Source organism: Populus euphratica, unplaced genomic scaffold (genome assembly GCF_000495115.2).
Source record: "Populus euphratica unplaced genomic scaffold, PopEup_1.0 scaffold28.1, whole genome shotgun sequence".
Classification (NCBI taxonomy): domain Eukaryota; kingdom Viridiplantae; phylum Streptophyta; class Magnoliopsida; order Malpighiales; family Salicaceae; genus Populus; species Populus euphratica.
Genome location: NW_011499862.1, coordinates 1,503,504 through 1,530,951, shown reverse-complemented (window position 1 = coordinate 1,530,951; position 27,448 = coordinate 1,503,504). Strand labels below are relative to the sequence as shown.

The window sequence follows — 27,448 nt, the reverse complement described above, 5'->3', positions numbered from 1 at the left end:
ACTCTTTCAACTGTTTCACTTATTTCTTTCCCCAATCCATTACTGTCTAAAATCAACTCCCAAACTGATCTAGAGGCCTTCTCAAGCACTGGAGCTCTGCATGACAACAGCATGAAATTGTGAGAAAATGGAACTGCTGATCCAGGAGTGGGATAAAATTGGCATCATAAACAATCAGTAACCATTCTAGACTTCAGAGCATAATGAATCATGCAAACTATCCTTCCAAGAAGTTTTTGGGAAAAAAGATCCATTAGATTAGACTACAGTTAATTATCCAGGCTATCCATCTCAGGTTTGACATAGGAAAACTGAGTGTTACGTGAAATAAAATGAAGAAGAATGTCGCTTAAGCATTTCAGAGCAGGGGATAACGTGGAACAAACAATTAGCATCCGCTCCTCCATGTATTTCTAATGACATGTGAGATAGATCAGTTTATTTCAAATAACATATGAGAAGTGACATGGATCAGTTCCAAGTTCTCAGCAACGAGTGATGAGATAGCTTAAAATCCAGTGATAATGCAAAAACCTGAAGTAATCTTGCTGTGACCAACTTACAAAGTCATTACGATCATAGCTCTACATGACAACCACCAAACTGATATAAATATTATCCATCTTTGTTAAAAACCTCAAAAACTGTAAACAAATACTTAACAACAAGAACTGCTTCCTCAAACACATAAAAAATTTCCAATTAGTCTAAACTCACAAAACTCCCAATTAAAACACGGAGTGAAAGCAATTTAAAGACTCAGAGAGTGCAGAGAACGAGGTAACAGAAGACCTACTCCAGCTCCTGTCGAAGTGCATCAAATAACTCTCTTTTGGTCTGTTTCTCTGCTCCAGGAGTGTTCAAAACCTTGCTCTGCTCCGCCATTCTAATGGCAGTATTCTTTAGCTCTTCCTGTACCCAAAAAGAAATCAGTAGCTATAACTTCCACACTCAGCATCTAAATCAGTAATCTCTCACAATCCTTAACACCAAATACAGTCGTGAATAGCATGCTTATAGCGTCTCTGTTTATCAACATATCTAACCAAGGAACAAAACGTAGAATTTAAAGCATGCATGCTCCATTACTAAATCAAAGGCCATACAGCAACCAAAAAATTGCTTATCCGTTACAACACAAACAATTGCATAACATCACCAAACTTAAATCCACAGAGTTGTGATTTTTCTCACCATCATTACCTCAAACAAATTGAAAACACAAATGAATTCTCATCAAATTCACTATTTTGCAATGAAAAAAAATAACTTTCCATAGAAACAAACAGAAGAAAAATGTAAACTTCACTAACAAGGCCTTTAAAAACTTGAAAACACAAACGGGTACCAGCCAAATTGACAATTTTCCAATCAAAACCAAAAAAGCAAACAACTTTCCACAGAAACAAACAAACCCCAGATGAAAATTCATAGCAACAACCACAAAAAAAGAGGGAAAAAGGAGAGAAACGTACATTCGCTTTGAGCTGATTGATGATCTTCAGTCTAAGAGCATCAATGGTACCATCATTCATTAATGATTCTAACACATCTTCTGGTGTTATTATCGATGTTGATGACGACGTAGATGCTGATTCCATTCTTCTATAACTCCCTCTGCCTCTAATCTATAGTAAGCTTAAAAGATTAACAATTCTGAGCTCTCTGCAGAAAAACAGACAAAACCCACAAAAAAGAAACAATCTTTAACACTCAAAAATTGAAGAAAGATTGGAACTTTGATAGGGGAAATATATAAAAACTTTTCCTTGTGATTTGTGGATTGACGAGAGCTCTTTTGTCTCTGACTTGAAACCATCGTTCGTTAATAAACCCGCTTGACCCGGTTAAGAGACCGGATCTCGAATTACACAGGTTACATAAGTTAACCCGAAAAAAATAAAACAATAATTTTAAAATTTAATATTTCACATATCAAAATTAAAGAATATTATGAACTATATATAATTATTTTATATAAAAAATTAAAAAAAAAACATTCTGTAATTGAAAAATATAGCTATTTTACATAAAAAATTAAAAATATAAAAAATACATGAAAATAATGAGAAAATAATATAACTTGTATTATTACACAATTACAAAGTGAGTCCTTATGATGGGCGCTGGATTGAAGAGAATTTGGTAGAAAATATGTGAAATACATGAAAAGAAATACAGAATCGAAAATATGTCACACTTAGGATTTTATTGATAAACAAATTTTATTTTTGGAATAAAATTGAGAATTAAATATTTTTAGTTTTGGACTGAGGCTTGTTAGAGAACGAGAAGGTACGGCGCCAGCTAAATCATATCCATAGTTTTTTTTTATTTTTTGTTTAATATTTTCATCCAAAATAATATTATTTTAATTTGTTTTTTTTAAATAGTTCTGACCTTGTTTAAACTAAATATAGCTAGGTCAGTCGTGTTGCGATTCAATATAGCTATATATTAACATATTAGATTATCTAGATTTTGCTATATCAATATTAAAATCAATTTAAATTGAAATTCAATCTAAATCTCAATTACTCATGGAGTTTGCTAAATAAATAAATTTACCGAGTAAGATTTAATAACACAAGTAAATATATTTACTGGAGTTCTTGTATTAATGAATTTTCTTCTTACCACTTTAATCAAACCTAAGTTGTTCCTTATAAACCACTCGCATTGTTCACAAGCCATTGCCATTGGATATCACAGCTAAAGCCTCCCATTCTCCCAAGACATCATCTTTGAAACGGCAACGTATTTCCAACTTCATGAGAAAATTATACAGACCAAATTTGCACATAATGTCTCATTCCAGTATCAAGCAATTACAACCAAAACTTGACAAATGAACACGTCCCGCTACAACTCTGAGAAGCCATATTTTGTTCGTCCTCCTAAGGCTTCGTTTAGTAATGTTGGTGCAGTGCTTTACTTCGACTAACCACAAATTCAAAATTAAAAAGAGTTTGTTTTCACTCCTTTAACCTGTTTTTCATTCTAAATTACTGTAAAAACTTGGGTTTCAGGAAAGATACAATTTATAACTTTTTTAAATTTGTTTTTTTAACTACAATAGCAAATGTGTCTCCCAGTATTTGAAATTATAATAACGATTATTTTTTAAAATATTTTTCACTTGATATTAAAACAATCTAAAATCATAAAAAAATAATTTAGAGCAAAAGAGAGTTTCAAAAATTTCAAAAGACAAAAAAATGATGCCTGCTCTTAAATTCATATTATTCAATCCAGTATCTTACAATCGAGTATCAATCTAAACCAGCGTGTGCGATACGTTATAGACATTGCAGCTCACTGGCTCCCTACTCAAGCTTTTGTTAAACCACCTAGATCGGAATTTGGATGATTGTGAGCTTTGCTTCATTCCATTTTGCTGTCAATCTGCTTAAGCACTTAGATTACGGCAATCTTCGTCCTTGTCCAACAAAGCTGATAAATAGCTCAAGATAAAGCCATCTATCTCTCCCTCGAGCACAGAATCTGGGTTAGTGACCTCATAATTGGTTCGGAGGTCTTTGACCATGCGGTAAGGCTGCGTGAAGAAGAAAATGTGGTAAACGTGGGTTTAATATACAGAATAGATGGTATTTTAGGAAAGTAATGGAAGTTGCAGTGGTTTTGAGAGCATACGTGGAGCACATAAGAACGAATCTGGTTGCCCCAACCTATGTCAGTGAGAGATTGTGTATGATGCGCATTCACCTGAGCCTGACGAGCCATCTCACGTTGATCCAATCGAGACTGGAGCACTGCCATTGCTGAATCTTTGTTCATATGTTGAGATCTGTGTTTGCAAGAACCACATGGGATCAAGAGAGATTTTAGCATATAAGAGGTGTGGATACTTCTAAGAAAATTCGCACCTTTCATTTTGACAAGTGGCGGTGATTCCTGTTGGAATATGAACTATTCTCACAGCACTCTCAGTTGTGTTAACATGCTGACCACCAGCTCCCCCAGCACGAAACCTCTCGATACGGAGATCAGATTCGTTAATTGGGACATGGGTAAATCCATCCCCTAGGATTGGAATTACAGCCACAGCAGCAAATGAAGTATGCCGGCGCTTTCCACTGTCAAATGGTGAGATACGTACCAACCTGTGCACTCCAGCTTCTGCTTTGGCATATCCAAATGCATATTCACCATCAACTTTGATTGTTGCACGCTGAGGGCACAAACTGATTCCATGTCATATTCACCATAAAATGAAGCCTAGGGTGAACAATAATACATAGAAGGAGCTTTATTTTTAGCAGCTCGCCAATCAACATTCCAGAAGAAGCAAATGGCGGCCATTTAAAATTGAAAGGCATGATTTCTATGTTGATTTCCTTTGCCAGAAAAAGAAAATAATTAAAATAATTATGTAATTGTGAATTTCTAAGCTTCAAGGAGGAATGGAAGATGGTAAGAAATTGAACCTTGATTCCTGCAATCTCACCAGGCATCTCATCCACCACAGTTACTCCATAACCATGACGTTGCGCCCACGACTTGTACATTTGCATAACCATTTTGGCCCAGTCCATGCTCTCAGTACCACCAGCTCCAGCTTGGACCTGTATTATGCACAGGAAAATCAAGGTCTAAATACGTGTAACATTCCAACAAAAGTGTTCATTGTCCTTATACATGGTCGAAACAAGGAAAAATCCACTGGCTGTGGATCAATTACACATCCACCATACTTCTAAATGGATGGTTGACAACATCCAAATACATCACAAGGTATGAAATCTCATTTACTAGAAAGGCAGCAAGACCAGCACGTATAAATGTACCTCTATATAACAAGGACAGGAATCCTGCTCCCCAGATAACAAAGCTTCCTGCTCTTTCTCATTTGAATTTCTTCTCATTTGAAGCAAAGCTTTCAACATTTCCTGCAAAAAGGAGCAGGCAGTGCTCCATGAATAACTGGCGCAAAGGAATTAAGAAGAGGCATCTAGCAAACAGTTGGATCTTATGTGCCGAGGAGATGTCCAGCAGTGATAGGTCAGAAGTTTTGATAAATTTTCTTGGAGGGTCACCTTTTTAATCGCAAATCAAAAGCCACTTTGTGTTGTATAATTATTTGATAGTTCAACTCATAAATATGGCTACCTGTTAAACTATTTTATACACCACAGAGATCAGTTATTTGCTTTTGTGGGTAGAAATGAATTTCCAGCACAGTTGAAATAAACAGTTTATTTCATAAATGAAGTGTAAAGCGTAAAAAACCAGAAAATCTTCGAGTGGCTTTTTGCGATTTTGAACATAACACAAAACAGAATGAATACATGCCTAGAATAGGAAGTGAGAGCCCACCGATTCCAACTCATTATCATCCTCTTCACGAGCCAGTTTTATCATGTCAATATGCTCCAGCAATTCTTGTTCCAATGCCCTCACCTTCTTCATTTTAGCCATCAATGAACCATGCTCTCGACTTATTTTCCCAGCATGTACAGGATCGTCCCAAAGATCAGGCTTATTCAGCTGTACTGATAACAGATCCAACCTAACCATCAATTTCTTCCACTGCCACCTCATATAACAAAATATAAATTCACGTCAATCTTAATAAACTACACGAAGACAACCTTGATTACACTGTATATACAACAGATTGATGAAGAAAGTTCACCGAAAACTGAATGTGATATATTCGTCTAAGAAATATGACCTTGTAATTGAATTTTCAACAAAATATAATGCTTGACATTGAAATCAAACGCTACTCAGAAGCACAGTGAAAATCAGTGCTTAAGCTTAAATACAACTAAACAAACTAGAGTCTAAATCATACGGACTCTACCTGCAAGCGCCTTTTGATCACTTGAATGGACTGAGCAATAGCAGCAGCATGACTCTTCCAATCACTCTCACTCTCATCAAGAATTGTCCAATTGCTAGCCACAATTCCATCAACAGTTATCCCATCAGATGTTGATAGCTCCGCTGCTGACTGTGTACTAAACAAACTCTTCAAGACACGAAACCCAGAGGCCAAGACCTTGTCTTTTCCACTCAAATGTGCAAAATTGTGGTATCTTGACACACTTAAATAAGACCAAGATGGGTTTTTTATGGTTTTAATCAAAACTGGAGGCAGCCCAGAAACCAAAACTTTGTGATTTTGATTCAGAGATAAAAAAATGTGAAACTTTGAAAAGTCTACATGTGAAAATCTACTGCTTGACCTTTTAACAATCAAAGAAGACATTCTTTCCCTTCTAAATTGAAGAAAGGGATGATTTTTCTCTAAGGATTTGAGCTCCTGGGTTTAACAAAGAATAAAGTTTCAATCTTTCAGGGTTTATTGAAGCCAAGAAGAAGCATCAAATTGTCTAAAACGACATCGTTTTCTACTCTATAAAACCACACTGGTGGTGTATCTCATATAGTTTTCACCTTTTCTAACCACAGCTAAACAGACACAAATGCCCTTCTATTCCCCTCTTAATCCCACCCTCTTCTTTCCCTCAAAACCCTTCTTTAAACTCACCAAAACCCTCACTTTTTCCACTCTTCAGAGCACAAAAATGTCAGCTTCACAAGACAGCATGAACGCCACTTCCCAAAACACACCTATAAATCTTCAAAATTACCCCATACCACTCTCCCCTCCATTGAATCCACTATCAAAGGAGATGGAACTAGCTAGAGCTATGTCTGCTTCTTCAAGATCAAGTCTTTTTGCTTTGTCTAAAAGTGATGTTTTATATCAAGATAAGTGGCTTATTGCTGTTAACAAGCCTCAAGGTGTTTATTGTGAGACAGTGTTGGACTCTGTCCCTCAAGTTCTTGATTGCTTGGTTGAGTCATCTGGACTCGATGAAGGTATGTTTTCTTTACTTTTGGCATTTTTGTGTTGTAGGTTTTTGTTGGAATTTGAAAACATTGTTTGTCTGAGTTGACAAGGTACAGGACTCAGTAGTTAATTTTCAAGAAGCCAAATGAAATGCTAGCTCATAAATAGAGAGTGGGTCTTTGTTTGCTTCGTTGAGAGAATTTGAAATGTGGTTTTGCTGAATTAAATTTGGTTTAGGAAGGCTTGAATTAATATCCCAATGGAGTTCTTTCAATTGCGAGGCCCGCGATGATATGGAGATAATGTATTAGGAAAGAAAAAATAAAAGTTGTTCGTTCTTGTCTGATATGTAAATTTTTTTTAATCAAATAATTAGAAATTGAAGTCAAAAGCATTTGGTACCAATTTGAGTACTGTACTGACCTGCTTTTAATTACTTGATAAAGTTTGATATGCACTTCCTAGCAATATATAGGTGTGAGCCTTTATGAATCCCATCAGTCTGTAAACTGTTAGGATAGATTATGAATTGAGTTGGATTTTTGTTAAGGATGTTTTGCATAAGAAGGAACTATTTGGTTTCGACACTTGAGTTAATGCGTGGGTTTGAAAGGAGATTTTAGGAATTAGGATACGTTCTGCTCTTTATATGGTTGAAGCTGCCCTGGAATCAGTCCTTTCTATCAGCTAGAACTATAGCTCGATTCTTTCAAGTGAAAAGCTGCACATTCTTTTGATTGATGGATACTGTATATTTAAACTCCGAGATGTATCGAAATATTGAAGTGCATGTAGCAAATTGGAATGTTAAAGAATCTTTTCAGATTAAGTACAGATGTTATTTGTGAACATTTAACCGAGTTCAAATTTCTCAATTTTAGGTCCTGTGGCGAGGCCAGAGCTCCATCTTGCCAATCGACTTGATCGTGATACAAGTGGTGTGATGGTTATTACAAAGTTGCATAAAGTAGCTTCGAAGCTTGTAAAGGCATTTACCGATCACAAAGTTAGGAAAACATACATTGCTCTGTGCATCGGTTCAGCTCCAAAATGGGAAAAGATTACTATTAAATCAGGTCATGGTCGATCAAAGTTTGGAGCGTTTCGCGTGTATGCGGCATCAGATGTGGGCCGATCATTGCCAGGTGGGTCCACAGTTAAGCACATGGAAACTTCGTTTGAAGTACTGTCAATAAATGGGCAAGGGAGCTTCAGAGAGCCATCTGAATTTAACAGTGATAACATTTTAGTTGTTGAAGAAAAAGCTGTGATAGATACTGATGCAAAGAAAGATGAGATTTTGGTAAGAGCGTTTCCTCGGAGTGGAAGAACACACCAAATCCGCTTGCATTCTCAGTATCTTGGAATTCCTATAAGGGGGGATGTGAAATATGAGGGTGTGTGTGAGTGGAAGGGAAGAACATATGACGGCCATGAACTTCATGCAGAGAGCTTGTCTCTTGAGCATCCTGTTACTGGTCAGCCCCTAATGTTTCGTGCACCTATGCCTGTGTGGGCTACCCAGATGGTTTAGCCATTGTAAAATTAAATAGGCCTCCTTTAAATTCTTTCTAGAAGTTCTGGCTTTGGAAGATCCCTGGCAGTTCGTGAGATGATAGAACCATACTGATTACTTAATTCATTGGTAGGGTGGGAAATGCACAGATGGGATCATTTATACAGGTTTTTCCCCCATATACTCGAACAGGAGTACAGGGCATTGAGAAGATATCACAGCCTTCATTTTGGTTAGCTTCAATGAGTTGTTTTTAAAATGGGATTTTGAGGTGCGAAGCACATGCGAGGACTTAACCATGCATAGCTAATGATGGAAATCTCCTTATCGTTAGACAATGTTCTTTCTTGAGGAAAAACTAAGACAAAGCCATTTGCGTCTCTTTGTGTGTCAATTATATTGCTTTGCAATTCTTCTTCTTTTCAATCCCTGAACAGGAGAAGAGGCAACAGATCAACGCAGCCTGTTACAATAAAAAGCCAGGATATGAATACAATCAGGTTCATAAACCCAAATCTTTATGTTTCAAATTTGAAAAGGATAGGGAGAGATTTCAAGCTCAATTACAGTATTTCATCTGATTTTGTTCTCCATGAATATATGTTTACGGTGTTTGGAGTTGCGGCAATAACATCTAGGGTCAACAAACTGCATTCATAGTGTTATATGCCATCCTCCAACTTTGAGTTCTAACGTCGTCCTTTGCCTTCCAAGGGCGCCATAGTCTGACATCAAGAGCTCTTATAGTAGAGTTAGCAGAAATTCGAAACATTTTGGCTTTCTATATTTACTCTATTTCGTATATTTGAAGAGTGGTTGATTGCAACTATGATGAATAATTTAACATGACTTCCAGTTTTAGACTACAAAATTGCTTTGAAGTTTGATTTAATGACTATTCTTGCACTACTTCAACTACTTGCAGTATTCCCATGTTCTCTTTTCCTTTTCTGCAAGTTTTCAAGAAATTCAAGCAAAACCCAACCTTGAATAAGAAGTAAAGATAGTAGCCACCATTGTTAACCTCATCTGGCTTTATTTGTCAACCTAGTAACCGGCCAATCTAGGATCTGATCTGACCAGGTTTCATGGCCAACCAAGTTGAAGTTGACGCAATCAAATTAATCAATCTAAATGATTAACTCATAACTTAGTTGATTTAGTCAAATCTAAGATAACATCTTTTGAATTTTTTTTAAAAAAATATAGTACTTAAATGACTTGATTTTAAATTTGCTTAGATTAATTTTGTTAACTGAAACAACTCATTACACGGGTCACAGGCTAGGTCATATCCCGAGTTGATGTTTATATGTTTATGGCTATGGTAGGAACTGGAAATGGCGGAACCACTTGTGTTTTCTGAATTACTTAAGAGTATAAAATGCACCTCATTGCTACGCTTTAATGTTATGATGGCAATTTGACCAAGTAGCTCCAATTGAATGGTATAATTATCAACAGTAGGTTTAGCAGTTGAACTGCAGAGGCTAGATTATGGTTCAAAGCTGTAAATGAGAGGGCATGTCGTGGCAGGTTTATCTTGATAATAATTTTTTATTTTAGCAACTATGTGATTAATTTAATCCAAAATAATTATTTGCCTTAATCATGAAGTTTAATAGGGTATAGAGTGTAAAGCCTTGAGATGGTGGACTGAGCTAGATTTACAATGATTTTGACATTAGGCTTTGAAAAGTCCTCAAAGTGTTGCTTTCATGAACATATCATAAATAAAGACCTGGAAATTCAATTTTTAAATATAAATGATTAGTAAATGTTATTATTTAAAAGATTAATAAGTTTTTTTTTAAGAAAAAATGATGTTTAATTTTTCCACCTATATTACCCTTTTTATAAGATAAAATAATTATCAATTAATTTGTTTTTCTTTTCTTTTTCTGAAAACCCTCTCATAAAAAAAATTTTGAATGTCCAATTTTCTCACTTGTAACATAGTATATTGTTTAATATACTTAGTTTTATATTATCATTATTATAAATCTTAATTATATTCAAATGATATTATGATGACAGAAATAGAAAATATAATTCTTCATACTTGTTTATAAAAAGAAAAAATTTTAATTCTTGATTAGCATAACGATTTGCTCCAAACCTTTTCTTAGAATTATAGCAATTAAAAAAATAAAATTGTATAATAATAAATTTTTAATCTAAAAAAATGTTAAAATCCCTTAAGAAAAGATCCAAAAATCTATGGATTAAGAATTTTACACAAAAAAACTTGTTACAATGTATTTTCAAAAAAGAAATGTAATGATTTTATAAGAAAATAGAATAAAACAGACTTATTTGAAGGGGGAAAAATCCTTTAAAATTGAATTTATTAGTCTAACAAAGTATCATACAACTTATTGATGATTTATCTACTTTTCCCCTAAAATATTTCTTGGAGGAAATCTAAAATGAATAAAATTATATTCTCCTTTTTCCCTTTTAATATTGGAACACAAAGCATTTCTTTTCAATTGTTTTTTGGGTTCTTCTCCCTCTGAATATTCAAAGTAAAATGTGGCTAAAAGCTTTCTCCCTTGTAGATTAGATAATATTTTGGTCTCAAATTAGTTGGCATAGCATCCACTACATGTACCTTTCAAATCCTTTGAATCCTTCAGCAGAAATATGCATTCCTAGCTCTCACTATAAAGAATTTGACCTAGGAGAACATTGAAATTGCTTAAGGTGTTACCAAACTTAGTACCCACTTAAATAATGCAAAATAAAGAAAGTTTTTAAAATATTTTTATTTGAAACTATATAAAAATAATATATTTTTATATTTTTATTGTTAATATCTTTATAAATTATTCACTTGGTGATGCTACAAAAACAAATAGCTCCAAAAAAATTTATTGTCTCAACTGTCTATGGACAGCTTCTTAAAGGTTTTCTATTGTTGACATAAATTAAATCCACTACCTATTGATTGTTTCAATTAAGTCCCCCACTTAATAAACCAATCCTCATGCATTATATTCGGACAATAATCTAGCCTTAATTACTAAGGAACGGGGAGTAATTAAAAGTACATGTCTTAATTAACAAGTCACACGCTACTTTGTATTAATTAAACCCACATGCTTGACTTTGAAAATCTTTGATCCTTTATTATATATTAATGTTAAATGTTACATTAGGCCAAACAAAGACTAAAAACATTGTCTCCATTGTGCTGATTTTTCACATGTTTTTTTGGTAATAGTCGGAGCACGACGCACTAAAAAATATATTAAATAAGGTAAGATTTATAATATAAAATAGAATATAAACCCGACTGTGGTCATTAAAAATCCCGTTATCATAATAAAAAAGTAGTTATCCTATTTATTTTTATATTTTAAAAATGTTTTAAAAAATTAATTTTTAATTTTTTCTTTACTCTAAATTAATTTTTATTTAATATTATTAGATTGTTTTGATGTATTAAATATTAAAAATATTTTTTAATTAATTTTAAAATAAAAAATATTTTAAAAAATATTCATTACAACACTTTCAAACAACCTTTTAAAAATCAAAATTACCTAACCTACAGTATTATTGACTTCCCGGTATGATGGCTGAACGTGAACATCCCATTCTCTAGGCAATCACTCTCTTGCCTTGGTGATTAAGACTTCATACAAATGTTACTTATACCACACGAATCATCAAAGAATTTAATGCCACCCAAAAGAAGCCTTGTCACACGTACAAATTAATTTCCTTGAGGATATAAAATCCTTTATATAATCACAACATGGACTAAAATTAACTATATATAAAAATACACACACACATACATTTGATGTGAGTGACTTGGTGCTCAAGAACTTGGTTAAGAATAAAAAAAAAAAAGTATTCGAAGCAAGTCTTATCTTGCAAAAGAGGGCATGACTGGATAGTCAGGTCAAATTATTTTTCAAATCTTTAATTTTATCAAATAAGTGACTTTGTGATGGTAAGACAATAGTTGTTAAACCTGTCACATGTTATTCTAGATAAATTAGGATTGTACTATTTTTGTTGAATTAAATAAAATATTAATAATTAAAATATAATTAACTCGGTCAAATCCGATCAATTAAAATTAATTTTTTATTTTAAATAAAATAATATCATTTTAATAAAAATAAATGAGCCAAGCTCTTTTCCAATCAAATAGGTCCAACATCCGGAATAGTAAGATTTCAGATTCAATATTTTTTACCAAAAAAGAAAGAAAATATGCATGTCATGGTACATTGATTAGTAATTTCGTAATTATATTGATAACCACTTCACCTATAAATTATTCCTGAAGACTAGTAGTTGTAAACTTGTTCCTCAAATGGGATTTTAATCTTCTGTTCTTTTTCTGCCCTTGTCCAAACTTTGATGAGTTGCCAGTGCTCATCTCATCTACAAAGTGACAAGACTTTGAACAAGGCATATGACAGCGGCAGCAGCTAGCACATAAGATAAAGACAGCACTGACAAGACTTTAAAACTGTTAATCAAATCAACTGGTTAACAAAATCCAACGTTTGGAAGAATCTCTTTTGTCTAACCTGTCGATCAAACCAACCAGTTTTCTTTCCTTTTCAGATTCCGAGGACCAACCAATCAAGGCTTCTACAGATATCTTTTTGGATAATCTACATTCTCTGCCAGTAGTTTATACTTTATAGGTCAGTGTTCCAAAACTAGTTCTTGTTCTGTTTGCATTTGTGCTGGTGTAATACTACACACTGCTGAAGACACTGAGGTGAGAGGTAGTGAGCCATTTACAAATGGGAGTGTTGAGTGAAGGTCTCACACAGGTATTGATACCTGCTGCTGCTCTGGTTGGGATCGCTTTTGCTTTGCTTCAGTGGTATTTAGTGTCAAAGGTGAAGGTTTCTGGTGATTCTAGTAATGGTTATAGTAGTAAGTTAATTGAAGAGGAAGAAGATGGTATTGATAGTCTTGAGGTTTCTATCAAGTGTGCTGAAATCCAGAATGCTATTTCTGTTGGTAATCTCTCTATCTCTGCTTGTGATTCTTGATTTCATGGAGTTTAATTTGATTATATTATAGACCAAAGATATTCTTCTGGATGGTTTTTTTTTCCTGATAAAATATTTTATTTAGTTTAGGATGTTGAGTTCCATCATCTCTCATGCTAAAAAAGAAAGAATATTATGCTAGGGTTTTTATTTTCTGAATTAAAAAATGGAATGTTTTTGTCTGTTATGCTTTCTGGGTTTGATTTTGCTGGTGCTTCATAATGTATGTTTGCATGTGTCTGATTCTGATTTGTCCTCTCTGGTTATTCTTTGGCTAGTTTGCAACAACTTCTCTGTCCACTGTAGGCCAATAACGTTGATGATCATCTGGATGATGAGCTCCTTGGCTAAATATATGGCAAAAATAAGCCTTTTGTCAATTTGGGATAGGCAACTTGGAAAGTTGAAAGTTTATCTTTGTTGACTCTTTGGATTGCCCTTCAAGTTCTGTCTTTTCTTGTTTTAAAGGCATATGCCAATGTATTGATGCTCTGAGTACTGACACTTGAATTATAACTGGAAAGAGTATTAGCCAATCATCAGCATGCAGGTAGTGTCTACAGCTTTGATCCATCCTTTGATGGCTTTTAGAGCTTTTGGTGAAGTATATAAATGTTCTTGCATTGATGAGGAAACCATTTTGAGAATTGTGATGTTTATTTGACCTGATTTGTTGTCAGGGGCAACCTCGTTCCTGTTTACTCAGTACAAGTACCTCGGTGTCTTCATGGGAGTTTTTGCTGCCATCATATTCTTCTTCCTTGGTTCAGTTAAGGGATTCAGCACCAAAAGTGAACCTTGCACATACAGCCAAGGGAAACTTTGTAAACCAGCTCTTGCCAACGCTGCCTTTAGCACACTTGCTTTCTTGCTTGGTGCCCTTACTTCTGTCCTCTCAGGCTTCTTAGGCATGAAGATCGCAACCTATGCCAACGCCAGGACAACTCTAGAAGCAAGGAAGGGTGTAGGAAAGGCCTTTATTACAGCTTTTCGCTCAGGGGCAGTGATGGGTTTTCTTCTTGCTGCAAATGGCCTTTTGGTGCTCTATATCTCCATCATCTTATTCAAAGTCTACTATGGAGATGACTGGGAAGGGCTTTATGAGTCCATTACTGGTTATGGCCTTGGAGGTTCATCAATGGCACTCTTTGGAAGAGTTGGAGGAGGTATATATACAAAAGCAGCTGATGTTGGGGCTGACCTTGTCGGAAAAGTTGAACGGAATATCCCTGAAGACGATCCAAGAAATCCAGCTGTAATTTCCTTGACCTTCTATAAAACTCCTTGACTGATTATCATGATCAAAAGTTCATCCTCTGTGCCATTAACATTGATTGGTTGCAATGGCTGACGGTTTTATTACAGGTTATTGCTGATAATGTGGGTGACAATGTAGGGGACATTGCTGGGATGGGGTCTGACCTATTTGGATCTTATGCTGAAGCCTCCTGTGCAGCACTTTTTGTTGCTTCAATATCATCCATTGGTATTAGCCATGACTACACAGCCATGTCCTATCCGCTGATTATAAGCTCAGTTGGAATTGTGGTTTGCCTGATAACTACGCTTTTTGCAACTGATCTCTCTGAGATCAGGGATGTAAGTCAAATTGAGCCATCATTGAAAAGGCAACTCGTTGTCTCCACGATTCTGATGACTGCTGGGATTGCCGTGGTCAGCTTTTTCGCTCTGCCATCAGAATTCACTCTCTTCAATTTCGGAACCGAGAAGGCTGTCAAGAACTGGTATGCTACCCACCAAAAGTCTATTGCCTTTTTCCCTGGAATATTTTGTAGGTTCCATTTTGTTGATTGAATTACATACTACTGCAGGCACCTTTTCTTCTGTGTCACCATTGGCTTGTGGGCTGGACTTGTGATTGGATATACAACAGAATATTACACTAGCAATGCCTACAGGTTGGTTATCATCTTCGAGAATCTCATTATCTAGCAAGTAGCCCTTCTTTTGGACTTGTAAATTGCTGCGTATAGCTGTTAGAATCACGGCTTTCTGGAAATACAAAACCTTTTATAATTCATTGCCAGTGTCAGAAAATAGTATAATGATCGAGAGTATGTGACCCTGGGATTGGCTTCTATAAAGTGTTTCTTCTGTTAAAATATATTCATCTGAGTGTTTCTATATTTTTCAAGGTCTTGCCTTAAATGCTTTGGATTTATGTGCATGTTGGATTCTGCAGTCCCGTGCAGGATGTAGCAGATTCTTGCAGGACAGGTGCTGCGACGAATGTGATTTTCGGGTTGGCTTTGGGATACAAATCTGTCATCGTTCCAATATTTTCCATTGCCATTGCTATCTATGTTAGCTTTAGCCTGGCCGCCATGTATGGAATTGCTGTGGCTGCTTTGGGAATGCTCAGTACTATCGCCACTGGTCTTGCAATTGATGCTTATGGGCCCATAAGTGATAATGCTGGTGGTATTGCAGAAATGGCTGGTATGAGTCATAAGATTCGTGAAAGAACGGATGCTCTAGATGCTGCTGGCAACACCACTGCTGCAATCGGCAAGGTAGGGCTACTGATCTGTTCTTTAACTGCCAAAATGCCGGTGACTCTTTGATTTGTTTGCCATGTTAGATCTCATGGGCTTGTGTTGTTTCCATAAGGACTCCTGCCACCACTTGATGATCTCAAGTCGCACTAAACCCTTGTAACGTTTTGCTGCTTCATGCCCCAGGGTTTTGCTATTGGATCAGCTGCTCTTGTTTCCCTTGCTTTGTTTGGTGCCTTTGTCAGCAGGGCTGGCATCGATACTGTCGACGTTTTAACTCCCAAGGTCTTCATTGGGTTGATCGTTGGGGCTATGCTTCCATACTGGTTCTCTGCCATGACAATGAAGAGTGTGGGAAGTGCAGCACTCAAAATGGTTGAAGAGGTTCGTCGACAGTTCAATACTATTCCAGGGCTTATGGAAGGTAGAGCCAAACCAGACTACGCAAACTGTGTCAAGATTTCAACTGATGCCTCTCTCAGGGAGATGATCCCACCTGGTGCTTTGGTTATGCTTACACCACTTATCACCGGAACCTTATTCGGAGTTGAAACTCTTGCTGGTGTTCTTGCTGGTTCACTTGTTTCAGGTGTTCAGGTGTGTTTTCATTGTTCATCTCCCCTAACAGAGCTATGTTACTATAGAACCATAGAAAACTTTGCTGGTGTTCAGAGTTAAGCAGAGTGTCTTTCTGTTCTCCTTATTAGGTTGCCATTTCGGCTTCTAACACCGGAGGGGCATGGGATAATGCCAAGAAATACATAGAGGTAAGAATTTTCGTTCTTGCAACTAAAGCCAGTCTGCTAAATTTCTTAGCTATGTTGTGTCTGATCCTGGATTGCAATGTGGTTTAGGCTGGTGCATCGGAGCATGCAAAATCGTTGGGTCCAAAGGGTTCAGATGCACACAAAGCTGCTGTCATTGGCGACACAATTGGAGATCCCCTCAAGGACACTTCAGGCCCATCACTTAACATCCTGATAAAGCTGATGGCAGTTGAGTCACTAGTTTTTGCTCCATTCTTCGCCGCCCATGGAGGTTTGCTCTTCAAATTTCTCTAATCGAGACCATCAAGCTGTCAGGATTATTCAGGTGCATACGTTGATCGCTGGTGAAGCAGCATCATCACCTAATTGAGCTCTCCTTGTCTGGTGATGGAGCAAAAATATACATAAGGCTTTGACACCGCAATTGAGACAACTTCACAATAATTGAACAAGTTTCTAGTGTACATTAATTTCTTGTTTCATGTGTAGAATTCTGGTGATATTGTCTTCACCCTATGAACAATGTGCACATGAAGAGTCAAGCATGACCTCTTCTTAAATAATTTTAAATAATAAAAAAAATAATTTTATTTTTACTCGCACGTTACATCAAGATAAAATCATAGTTACAAAACCTAAATTAAAATTTATTTTTTTCCGACCAGGTTAATCGATTGCTAACGAGTTAATTCAATAATTTATCAAGATAACATGGTTATTTTAAAATAAAATTCGATAAAACCATGCGTGAAACTACATTATTGGACTGAAGCAACAGGCTCATCCTACAAGAGACAGTCAGTGGAGGTTGCTGTGAAATTTAAAATGTGGAACGTGTAAATCTTCATCAGCAAATTTGGAAAGAGGCTGGCCGACTCTTTTCCCGTATGCTACAGGTCATGGAGTGGCTTCCAATCCAAGCATCCAAGGCAGGAAATAAAGTAAGCGCCAGAGCCCACCACCAGCTTGGATAAATTCAATGGCCTCCCAAAGTTATCTTACATGGTGGATTTTTTATTGCTTTTTTTATATACTTTCTTAAAGGAATATCCCAATGGTACCATAGCTTTTGCAATTTGCATGGATTTGGAAATGTGTTTTTTCATTTCTTGTTTTTTTTTAAATAAATATAAAAAAAAATTAAAGTAATATTTGGTTATTTTCTTGAGATTAATGAGATATAAGGGATGCAGACAAAGAGATACGCATGTATTTATTTACTTCTTGTTTTAAAGATATAGGGATTGATTTGATAAAAATAATATATAAATAATAAAATAAAATTGACTTTGCATCGTCTATATTTTGATAGTATAAATTTTTATTTTAAAATTAATTTATAGGCATATTTTATTTTCTAACTAAATATATTTATTTCTAAATAGATGGTTCTAGAGAGATTAGCAAGCTTGATCCAAACACAAAACCCGATCAAACCTGCTTGACATATAAAAAAAAAAACCCTTCTCAATCGGCCCCACTTAATCCCAACCCAACAAGCACCACCTGCTACCTCTAACAAAAAAAGGAAAATCCCAAAATCCCACAACAATTTTGCTGCTATTCACCAATCCCTCACTTCCACGTCACTCCAATGACACTCCAAATCCTACACGTCAACTTCCTATTCGTCCACGTCACTACGCTGAAATTCACGAAAACGCTCCTCTATAAAAGCCCTTCATTGATCACTCTCCCACTGTAATCTGCTCCATTTTCAAATAAAATGGCAAACCCTAAAATCCTCTCTCTGATTCTCTTCTCTCTCTTCGCGATCGCATCTGCTAAAGTCTTCTTCGAAGAACGATTCGAAGGTATAATTATACGACACCGCATAAATCTACCTATTCGTGTATTAGCTAATAAACTTGTGATTTGATCTAGATCGTTGAATTTGCCTCACATTTTGATTTGATTCGATCGGTCTTTTTTTTCGTGTTTCATTAAGGTATTTATCGGCATTTATATAAACGTATGGATGCACGTATTTGTATGCGTATTAATTTAGGAGTAGTGGTTTTAGTGTAGTTAGTGATCTAGATTGGTTTCGATTTGATTGGTAAAGGATCGTTGATTGTGTTTGATATGTGGATCTGGTGGTTTTGGAGTAGTGACTTGGTTAATTATAGAGTAATTGAGGTTAAAACTGGAATAATTTTGTTTAGATCCGGTACTGTTTTATGGTTCTGTATAGTAGCTGATGATGATTGTGGTGGTTTTATGGATTTTGTTGCTGTAATTAGAGCTGCATTTCATGTGAAATTTGGAATGGAGAAAAGGAAAGTGATCTCGTAAACAAGTATGCGGTGTTATAGTTATTGAACCTTGATATGATGAAAGCAATTGTTGCAATTATTTCTGATTTCATTATCTAAAGGTTTGAAGAAATGTGGAATTGTCAAACTCTTGTAATCGGAAAATGATAATTGGCATGCTTCTTGGGTTCATTTCTAATTTTGCATTGGCATTGTATGATTAAAGTTATGTCTGATGATTGCTAATCTGGTTTTTATGGTTTCGTGTGAAATTGAAGATGGATGGGAGAATAGCTGGGTTGTATCTGATTGGAAGAAAGATGAGAACACTGCTGGGGTGTGGAACTACACTTCTGGAAAATGGAATGGAGACCCCAATGACAAAGGTATTTTGTTGATGTTTCCAGTGGAATGTTTGGCAGTTGAACTCTTGGTGTTTTGAAGTATGTTGAGATTGGCTGATTGGCTTTATTTTTTTTTGACGTCTTGATGCAGGTATCCAAACTAGTGAAGACTATAGGTTCTATGCTATTTCAGCTGAGTTCCCTAAATTCAGCAACAAGGATCAGACACTAGTCTTCCAATTCTCCGTCAAGCATGAGCAAAAGCTTGACTGTGGTGGTGGCTACATGAAGTTGCTCAGTGGTGAAGTTGACCAGAAGAAATTTGGTGGTGATACCCCATACAGGTTACTGCTTTCCCCACTGTAATCCTACAGTATTGTTGTGTTAGTCTGAATTGCTGATCTGGCTTTTAATGGTTTGTTGCAGTATCATGTTTGGACCAGATATATGTGGATACAGCACCAAGAAAGTCCATGCCATTCTTAACTACAATGAAACAAACCACTTGATCAAGAAGGAAGTTCCTTGTGAGACTGACCAGCTCTCTCATGTATACACATTTATCATCCGTCCTGATGCTACATACAGTATCCTTATTGACAATGTGGAGAAGCAAACTGGCAGTTTGTATGCTGACTGGGATCTTCTCCCACCGAAGACAATCAAGGATCCTGAGGCCAAGAAAGTAATTACCTAGCACCCTAATTGCTATATTGTTTAGTTAGTTTGCCCCCAGGTTTTGATGAGAGTTAGCTAGTTGGCTTTTGTTTTTGAATCTTTTGATGACAATGTAACTTCTTCACTGGATGGCAGCCAGAAGATTGGGATGACAAGGAGTATATTCCTGATCCCGAGGACAAGAAGCCAGAGGTAACAGATTAAATTATTTTTAAGCTTTGGAGGATGTTTGGAAATGTATAATTGATGTGACCATCTGTGGTTTATGTATTATTTATTTATTTGTGCAGGGTTATGATGACATTCCTAAAGAACTTCCAGATCCTGAAGCCAAAAAGGTAGTTACTAAAGTGCCTGCTTTTCTAATCAGTGTGTTATGAATCTTTTATTTCTGAGAAATAATTTTCTAATTGAAGTGGTTTGCAATTGTAGCCCGAGGACTGGGATGATGAGGAAGATGGTGAGTGGACTGCCCCAACCATTCCTAACCCTGAGTACAAGGGCCCATGGAAGCCAAAGGTTTGTGCCTCTGTGTTTGGTTGAAAGCTTTTGATGTTGCCTTTTGCCTTAGGGAACATATATATTTATAGCTCTGCTATTGTTGCAGAAAATTAAGAACCCCAACTACCAGGGCAAATGGAAAGCACCAATTATTGACAACCCAGGTTTGCTTTTGCCTCTTATTGGATTCGTTTTATATGCTCCTAAATTTCCAGTTAAATGGTATTTGACTGAATGTGAATGTTTCGCAGATTTCAAGGATGATCCAGAACTTTATGTTTACCCTGACTTGAGATATGTTGGCATTGAGTTGTGGCAGGTATTTATCTCACCATATGTATTGTCAAATTCTGATTAGTCCACTCAGTGACAAACAACTTTTTTTTATGCCAGGTGAAATCTGGAACCTTGTTTGACAATGTCTTGGTCTGTGATGACCCTGAGTACGCCAAGCAGATGGCTGAAGAAACATGGGGAAAGCAGAAAGATGTATGTGGCTTTTCTCATTGAAGTTAAATCATCCAAAGTGGAGCCTTTTGATGACATTGATTGATGACATTATTGAATTTTGCAGGCTGAGAAGGCAGCATTTGAAGAGGCAGAGAAGAAAAGTGACGAGGAGGTACTTTCTTGGTCTTCTGTTGCATGAAAAATTATGGATGTTCTGTAATTTACAGGATATGTATATTGGTTTGCTGTGCAGATTCAGATGTTATTTCTTAAATGAAACCATTCTAGATGTGATGTGAGAAAGGACTGATTTTATTTATTTTTTTCATGTTGTATCATGCTCCTGTATGTTAAAACACCTAAAGTAATGTCTTTTGGGGGTGCTTATTAGTGTTGTTAAGCGGGGCGAGTGCATTTTTGCAGTAGAAAGCTGTTGGAGGATGTTTGCCATTCCATACTACTGCATTAACTCTGTTTCTGGAATTGTACAACTCTTTCCTAACCTTTGAGTTTTGATCATTTCAGGAATCCAAGGAAGATCCAGCTGACTCTGATGTAAGCATCCGAACTTCTTGCTAGAACATTTGATATTTACTTGTGTTTCTGGCACTAATTGCACGATCCTGTTTTTTTCAGGCTGAGGAGGAGGACGAGGCTGGCGATGCTGAAGGAGAGGATTCCGATTCCGAGACCAAAGCTGACACGGCTGAGGATGAAGATGAAGTGCATGTAGGTTTTCTTTCGCCTGAAATGATGTGAAATCTAAGTTGTTTTATTGGGTGTGCGCTGATCAATTTTCCATGTTTCATATTTGTTTGCAGGATGAGTTGTGATGAGGAAGCTCTCTCGCCAGCAACTCAGTCTAGAGATAAAGCTTGGCACCAAGTGCTCGTAATTTTTTTCCTCATAATTCGTAGTTGTAGGAGTCCGTTCGTTTAGGGAGGGAGGGGCAAAACGGGTTGAGAACCGCGTGGCTGATTGTTTTCAAGTATCCGGGCCTTGAGAAGGAATGGGAACTGTGCTTTTATTATCACATTCATAAAAATAGTTTGAACGTTCTTCAAATCCCTGCTGATGTTCTTTGCATTCTGTTCACTTTGCTTTAGTTTTGTTAAAGCCTAACCAGGCTTGGTGTGTAACAAGGGAGTTGAGGTAAACAGGCCTGTATGAAAATCACTTGGTGGATTAGGCCTCCAATGAATGATTTTATAGGAATAGCTCAATGACCACTGGTTGTGTTGATGCATGCTCAAATCATCAGCGACGGCTGTAGCAACCATACCTCTGGTCTTAGACCGTATGGAATGTTTCTCGGCGGGGTGTTGAATACTATAGCTTTAGCGCCATGTTTATAACGTCATTGGTATTTAATTAAGAAATTATCAAATTCAAATCTAATGATGTAATAAGCGTGGTTATTTGTCGATGCTGGTCTGGTAAGTTTTATGCTCATTCAGCATGTAACTCCTAGATAATTAAAGCACAAGGGATGAATATGAGAGAGAATTTGAAAAATGCATTTTGATAGAAAAGGAGTTTTTATTATTTCTGGGTGGGATTTGATTTTCATTCTCTATTTTTTTAATTTTTTATTTTGTCTCAGTTGGCTATCATTAATATTAATATAGACTAGTGATGAAAATTTTTTAAATATATTTTTTATTTGAAGATTTATTAAAATAATTTTTTTAGATTTATTTTTTATTTTTAATATTAGTATATTAAAATTATTTAAAAAAAATACTAAAAAAACAATATTTTGTGAAGGGAAACGCAATGCAGAAATTACATTCAAAGCGTCCCATCTTTTTCCAGGGCTTATCGTTTGCAAAATAATGAAATAATGAATACGAAAGGGAGTGGTAGTAGTGATTAAAAGAAGAAAAAACACGAAGGAAACTAGAAAAGCTGCCAGCTGCTGGTGCTAACGAATGAAGGCAGCCAGGTCTCACTCATTAACAATCGACAGGATGACCTCCAGCATCTTTTTCTCTTCCAAGGGTTTGGTTAGGTGGAAATCCATTCCAGCATCGAAGACTTTACTTGTTTGCTCTGGCATCGCATGGGCAGTTAATGCTATGATTGGTATGTGAACGCCACTATATTGTTCTTCCTCCATTCGTATCAACCTTGTTGCCTCAAATCCATTCATTACTGGCATCTATATTTCCATCCCCCCACCCCAAAAAAAAAAAAACGGCAGTGAAATGAGTTTTGAATTATTGCAAATTATAATTGTATTTGTGGGACAAAAGCTGATGAATTCATACCTCACAATCCATGAATATGATATCGTAAGGGAGAGAGATTGAATCCCCTTCCTTCTTTTGATCACTTAATGATTTGCTCACTTCATCGAAGGCCTCTTTTCCGTTTGTGCAGACTTCAACGCTTGCTCCAAGTTTTCTCAGAACAGAACTGGTTAATCTCTGCAGCAACATAGAATCTTCAACAACCAGGACATTCTTTCCATTCAAGGGTTTGGAACCAGCTTCTACGATGGGTTTATTCGCCGTTGTCGGTTGGAGTGAGCTGCTCTGAGGTGAAGCAAGGTCTATCTCAATGATCTCCGAGCAAGTCAAGTCATTCGAAAGATTAGAATCAGCACAATCCTGGACTTCTTGAACCGTTGTCCTCCTTGTGGACTTTGAGAAGTTGCAGTGAGATGCACCCCTGCGTTCCGGAAGCAATGATAGGACTTGACTTAAACATGAACCATGAAGTGGTTTGTGTAACACATAATCGCCTTCTGCGGTTACCCTATCCTTCACCTCATCGCTTGAATGTCCCATGATTGGATCATCCAGCCAAACCACCTTGCACAAAGATTTTCCAATGTCTCTCCGAAAGTTGGCCAGGATGTTTTGGAAGTTAGGGTAACTAGTAGCTTCGTTGACATCGATCACGAGCAGTGTGATGCTTGATGAACTTTTGGAGGTGGTCTTTTTGTAGTGCGGTGTAATGTGATCACCTTCATCCTTGATGTTTAGAGATCCATCGAGTGATCCTCGATCGGAGTTGGTGGATGCAGACTTGCTCAAGTAGTCATCTAAATTGTTTTCTGGTTTTCCTGAGATGAAATAAGAAAGGTCTAGCTTGCGCTTAACCTTCTCAAGCTCTAGCTGTAAATTCATCACCTCCTTAATTATTGTCACCTTAATGTTCAAGCGCTCAATATACTTCTTCAAGACCTTTCTTCGTTCTTCACCGGGAATGAAGATTATGACATGGGACCCTTCTGGTTTTGGTGACATGAACGCAAAGTGTTGATGAAATGCACTCGAGCGGCGATCTTCTTCTGGTTCGGCTGATTTGGGATCGACAGAGGAAAGGAAAACATTGAACTTGAAGCAAGTGCCTCTTTCTCCAAGCTCTTTCTCAACAATTCTTAACTCTCCTTTCATCACACGTACCTGGAGCACATGTTTACTATAATCAGAAGAATGAAGGAAGGTAAAACAAGTTCTGAAGTAATAATTATCTTTTTCTTACCAAAGATTGGACAATGCCAAGTCCCAAACCAGTTCCTTCCTGTCCCGTAGCTGTTTCCTTAACTTGAACATAGTCTTCGAAGAGGGATTTTTGCTTATCTTTAGGTATTCCTTTGCCTGTATCATCCACCTCAAATTCAAACTCCACTTCGTTGGGATTTTCTTCAACGGTATTGAGAGCATCAAGATCATTGAAGCTATCTTGGTTCTTGTAGCAAAACCGAGATAGAAACTTCATCACAGTTGTGCGATTAGAAGCAATGATCTCTTTTCTAAAGTTTTTCTTCTTAACCACAGCACGAATCGAGACATGACCTTCTGATGTAAACTTTATTGCATTATTCACCAAGTTGCACAAGATCTGTTTAAGTTTCAATCGATCGCCTCTAACATTAGCAGATTTGAGTGTAGAGCCATCACAGGGATCTAGCACAATGTCTATGCCTTTGTTCATTCCCAAAGGATAGAACATATCAACTACCTCCTCAAGGAGTTCGGCCAAATTGAAATCTTCTATTTCAAGTGATGTTTTCCCTGCTTCAATTTTACTCATGTCCAGAATTGAGTTCAATATGCCTGAGACAACATTTTTTAAACAAAAAGTTAAGAAATTTATGATAAAGTTGCACTCCAAAGGTAAAGATTGAAAGAAGATATTGCTAACTAACCAAGAAGGTCCTTTGTATGATTTTCCAACTGTACTAATTGTGCCGCTAACTTAGATTCTGGATTAGCCTCTTCCTGGCAAAAATGTATTGAAGCTCTTACAGCTGCCAGAGAGTTGCGAACATCATGATTTGCACCAGCAAAGGCCTTAGTTTTGTTCATGCTCTTGCGCTCCGCTTGTTGAGTTGCTTCTGTCTGTTTTATCAGGGAAGCACATAGAAACATCTCGCGATTTGTGGCTCTTGCAGTCAAGAATAGGTAGGTGCAGAGGGAGATAACAATGAAAATAAACACGAGGGCTAGAAGCAGGAGTGATAGCATGCTGTTTCTGTGGACGAGGTGCACTAGACCATTTATAGGATAAGCCAGTACATAAACCTGAAAAGAATTTTTTTTAGTAAGAATTGGACAGGATATAGAGTCTGATAGTTCATTGTTTTCAGCTCTGTGCAGATCTCAAATATGGTGATCGACTTTCAAGTCAGCTTTAAAATGCACATATGCATCCTATGGAAATTTCTATCTCTAGCACTACATAATACAGATTCTGTTCTTAAAGGGCTTGACATACCGATTTAAGTCCAGCAATATCAATAGTGGAGCAGTAAAACATGTACTTGATTCCCACTATCTTCTTATGAAGAGGTCTTAATCTGCCATCCTCGGGATCACATGAGATATTATAGTGACCTAAAGGGTCACCATTTCGCTTCATTGTTTGCACCACAACCGTGTCGTTGTGTATCTCTATTTGACTGTTTGGAAGCTTTGTTTGCACAACAACCTGTCCATTTGCAGTTCCTAAGTGAAAGAACCCTCCATGAAAATCCAGCGCCGCAAAATGATTAATGACCACTTCTACTGGAAACCCGAGGGATACAACGCCCCTTCCATCAACGGCTGCCGTGTTAAGGAATAAGCTATCTTGAGCCTTGTTCCACCCAGTATCCATTGAAGAATACCCACTTGTGCTATTCAAGGCCTTCTGAAACCAGCTTGAATTTACAGTAACCTTAGGGTCAGAGGCAACTGCATCTCCATATAACTTCCCAGTGTCACGATTTACGGGTTGAGTAAACCACTGCGAGGAAAATGAAGTGTTGGAATAGACTGAAAATGTTTGGTCCTCGTCATTGTAGAAGGAGAATAATAGACCATCAAGTCCAATGTATGAAACTTGTGATGATTCTGGAATTGTTGAAAGTGCTAGGAACAAAGTTGGTGCAACCTGGAAACAAAAACACTACCCATCAGTCACAAAGGGGTTGGGTGCGGGATCAAGAAAACACTACTTGCCATTCCTATTCTGCTTAGCTACGCATAGAAATCACATTCCGATGGTTTTGGTCACATTAACCTTAGCTTGAATGGCAACAAATGAAAGCTGAGTTCCATTCAAAGATGAGCTTAAAGCTCTTGCTAAATTTGATGCTGATGAGTTCAGGCGGTGCAGCAGTCCTGCGGTCATCTGAATCTCTGAAAAAGATTTGTTACGCACTCCTTCAGACTCAGACATTACGCGGTTTTTGGATTGCTTAATCATCACACACAATTCTGAGAACATGAAACTTGAAAGGACCTGGTATGTTAAACAAGAGTGTAAGTTCTGCTACAAACCTTAGAAGTGGCAAACCATTGATAAATAAGAACAACAAAACAAAACGGTGTGAGCTTGAGGAGGGAATTACTAGAATGATGAGAAAATAAGAAGGCCTGACAATTGCCTTCAGCGATCGAAACCTCTCAGTGTTGAACTTCATTTTTGCAGCTAAATATCTGTGCTCTGATACCTGCATTTCAAAGCAACATAGGAAAATTACACAAGTAATAAAACAAAGAAAACATTATAGTATTAATTCACTGTATCATCAGAATGATGTCATGGCTAAGCTCTGTCCTTAATGACATCTACAAGTTTTGAGCATATAAGATAGCTTCACAAGTAAAATTCCTAATCAATGATTCTGTTTTTTTAATTTTGGTTCACTCTTCCACTTGATCACTCAAGCGAAGGATGAGATTTTGTATATCTTTTAAGAACAAAAACCTTTTGCTACTCATAAGAAGTACATTTTCTTTACTTGCCTATGGCAGGCAGGATGTCCAGTTTTAGTTCAATGGTCCCAGAATCTGGAAATTATGACATGACAGTGCAGGAATGGTATTGAAACTGAGAAGTAAAGCTAGCCTTTCAAGCTTGATTTCTTAACAAAAACAGGAAGAAAAAAAAAATCAGAAGATGAGACTTAGTTCTCTTAACTATAGAAAGGACTGAAAAAGCTCCAAGTCACAGATGAACAAGTGTCATTTGAAGGTATTGAAAATTGAATGATCACCTGACTTGTAGTGTTGATCAATCAAGAAAGGTCAACTATGGCAGAGTATTTCATTGTGACACAAAAGAAAGAGTG

General features: G+C 36.7%; 6 protein-coding genes across 8 annotated transcripts in view; 3 read left to right on the top strand and 3 right to left on the bottom strand.

Moving 5' to 3' along the window:
- The window catches only part of LOC105125155 (antigenic heat-stable protein), a 2,505-nt gene extending 680 nt beyond the window's left edge, over positions 1-1,825 (bottom strand). Inside the window, exons 1-3 of the mRNA XM_011025468.1 lie at positions 1,476-1,825; positions 797-912; positions 1-96 (exon numbers count right to left, since the gene is read on the bottom strand). Of these exons, the coding sequence (XP_011023770.1) occupies positions 1-96; positions 797-912; positions 1,476-1,601 (338 nt within the window). The 5' untranslated portion in view covers positions 1,602-1,825. The remainder of the gene's footprint in view (positions 97-796; positions 913-1,475) is intronic.
- A 1,380-nt stretch (positions 1,826-3,205) lies between these two features.
- LOC105125153 (Peptide chain release factor 2) lies at positions 3,206-6,257 on the bottom strand. Its single transcript, XM_011025466.1, has 7 exons — positions 5,828-6,257; positions 5,338-5,550; positions 4,809-4,910; positions 4,449-4,586; positions 3,888-4,192; positions 3,655-3,808; positions 3,206-3,556 (listed from the first exon to the last, which is right to left on the bottom strand). Exons 1-7 carry the CDS (start codon positions 6,233-6,235, stop codon positions 3,410-3,412), a joined length of 1,467 nt encoding a protein of 488 aa, XP_011023768.1. The 5' UTR covers positions 6,236-6,257; the 3' UTR covers positions 3,206-3,409.
- Positions 6,258-6,538: 281 nt separating this feature from the next.
- On the top strand, positions 6,539-9,377 carry LOC105125154 (Pseudouridine synthase family protein). 2 transcript variants are annotated; one of them, XR_842190.1, is made up of 3 exons: positions 6,539-6,852; positions 7,705-8,839; positions 9,297-9,377. XR_842190.1 is itself a non-coding variant. In XM_011025467.1 (2 exons), exons 1-2 carry the CDS (start codon positions 6,555-6,557, stop codon positions 8,355-8,357), a joined length of 951 nt encoding a protein of 316 aa, XP_011023769.1. In that variant the 5' UTR covers positions 6,539-6,554; the 3' UTR covers positions 8,358-9,257. The 2 variants fall into 2 exon arrangements, 1 of the variants encoding a protein (XP_011023769.1); XM_011025467.1 differs by lacking the exon at positions 9,297-9,377 and having other exon boundaries at positions 7,705-9,257.
- A 3,297-nt stretch (positions 9,378-12,674) lies between these two features.
- Positions 12,675-17,163, top strand: LOC105125152 (pyrophosphate-energized vacuolar membrane proton pump 1-like). The gene is made up of 8 exons (XM_011025465.1): positions 12,675-13,337; positions 14,050-14,624; positions 14,735-15,114; positions 15,202-15,288; positions 15,573-15,903; positions 16,072-16,482; positions 16,593-16,652; positions 16,740-17,163. The coding sequence occupies exons 1-8, from the start codon at positions 13,115-13,117 to the stop codon at positions 16,944-16,946; spliced, it is 2,274 nt and encodes a 757-aa protein (XP_011023767.1). The 5' UTR covers positions 12,675-13,114; the 3' UTR covers positions 16,947-17,163.
- A 1,174-nt stretch (positions 17,164-18,337) lies between these two features.
- LOC105125151 (calreticulin) lies at positions 18,338-22,019 on the top strand. Of its 2 annotated transcripts, none has more exons than XM_011025464.1 (14): positions 18,338-18,466; positions 19,186-19,293; positions 19,403-19,595; positions 19,678-19,936; positions 20,065-20,121; positions 20,220-20,267; positions 20,362-20,448; positions 20,537-20,594; positions 20,682-20,749; positions 20,824-20,919; positions 21,005-21,049; positions 21,406-21,435; positions 21,517-21,609; positions 21,702-22,019. In XM_011025464.1, the coding sequence occupies exons 1-14, from the start codon at positions 18,379-18,381 to the stop codon at positions 21,711-21,713; spliced, it is 1,242 nt and encodes a 413-aa protein (XP_011023766.1). In that variant the 5' UTR covers positions 18,338-18,378; the 3' UTR covers positions 21,714-22,019. The 2 variants fall into 2 exon arrangements, with proteins under 2 accessions (XP_011023766.1, XP_011023765.1); XM_011025463.1 differs by having other exon boundaries at positions 21,005-21,052.
- A 570-nt stretch (positions 22,020-22,589) lies between these two features.
- LOC105125150 (histidine kinase CKI1-like) lies at positions 22,590-27,390 on the bottom strand. The gene is made up of 8 exons (XM_011025462.1): positions 27,374-27,390; positions 26,726-26,827; positions 26,395-26,616; positions 25,609-26,265; positions 25,040-25,415; positions 24,373-24,947; positions 23,151-24,293; positions 22,590-23,041 (listed from the first exon to the last, which is right to left on the bottom strand). The coding sequence occupies exons 2-8, from the start codon at positions 26,795-26,797 to the stop codon at positions 22,829-22,831; spliced, it is 3,258 nt and encodes a 1,085-aa protein (XP_011023764.1). The 5' UTR covers positions 26,798-26,827; positions 27,374-27,390; the 3' UTR covers positions 22,590-22,828.
- Between the last annotated feature and the right edge of the window lie 58 nt (positions 27,391-27,448).

Bases quoted from the DNA above. Each gene is read 5' to 3' on its own strand.
- LOC105125153 (XM_011025466.1), bottom strand. From the start codon at position 6,235: ATGTCTTCTTTGATTGTTAAAAGGTCAAGCAGTAGATTTTCACATGTA. The intron at 4,193-4,448 runs GTTCAATTTCTT...TTGTGCCCTCAG, and splicing joins GTGAGATTGCAGGAATCAAG to CGTGCAACAATCAAAGTTGA. The intron at 3,809-3,887 runs GTGCGAATTTTC...TTGCAAACACAG, and splicing joins GCCACTTGTCAAAATGAAAG to ATCTCAACATATGAACAAAG.
- LOC105125154 (XM_011025467.1), top strand. From the start codon at position 6,555: ATGTCAGCTTCACAAGACAGCATGAACGCCACTTCCCAAAACACACCT. The intron at 6,853-7,704 runs GTATGTTTTCTT...TCTCAATTTTAG, and splicing joins GTCATCTGGACTCGATGAAG to GTCCTGTGGCGAGGCCAGAG.
- LOC105125152 (XM_011025465.1), top strand. From the start codon at position 13,115: ATGGGAGTGTTGAGTGAAGGTCTCACACAGGTATTGATACCTGCTGCT. The intron at 14,625-14,734 runs GTAATTTCCTTG...GTTTTATTACAG, and splicing joins ACGATCCAAGAAATCCAGCT to GTTATTGCTGATAATGTGGG. The intron at 16,483-16,592 runs GTGTGTTTTCAT...TCTCCTTATTAG, and splicing joins CACTTGTTTCAGGTGTTCAG to GTTGCCATTTCGGCTTCTAA.
- LOC105125151 (XM_011025463.1), top strand. From the start codon at position 18,379: ATGGCAAACCCTAAAATCCTCTCTCTGATTCTCTTCTCTCTCTTCGCG. The intron at 19,937-20,064 runs GTAATTACCTAG...ACTGGATGGCAG, and splicing joins AGGATCCTGAGGCCAAGAAA to CCAGAAGATTGGGATGACAA. The intron at 21,053-21,405 runs GTACTTTCTTGG...TGATCATTTCAG, and splicing joins AGAAGAAAAGTGACGAGGAG to GAATCCAAGGAAGATCCAGC.
- LOC105125150 (XM_011025462.1), bottom strand. From the start codon at position 26,797: ATGAAGTTCAACACTGAGAGGTTTCGATCGCTGAAGGCAATTGTCAGG. The intron at 25,416-25,608 runs GTATGTCAAGCC...AATTCTTTTCAG, and splicing joins ATATTGCTGGACTTAAATCG to GTTTATGTACTGGCTTATCC. The intron at 24,294-24,372 runs GTAAGAAAAAGA...CATGTGCTCCAG, and splicing joins TTGGCATTGTCCAATCTTTG to GTACGTGTGATGAAAGGAGA.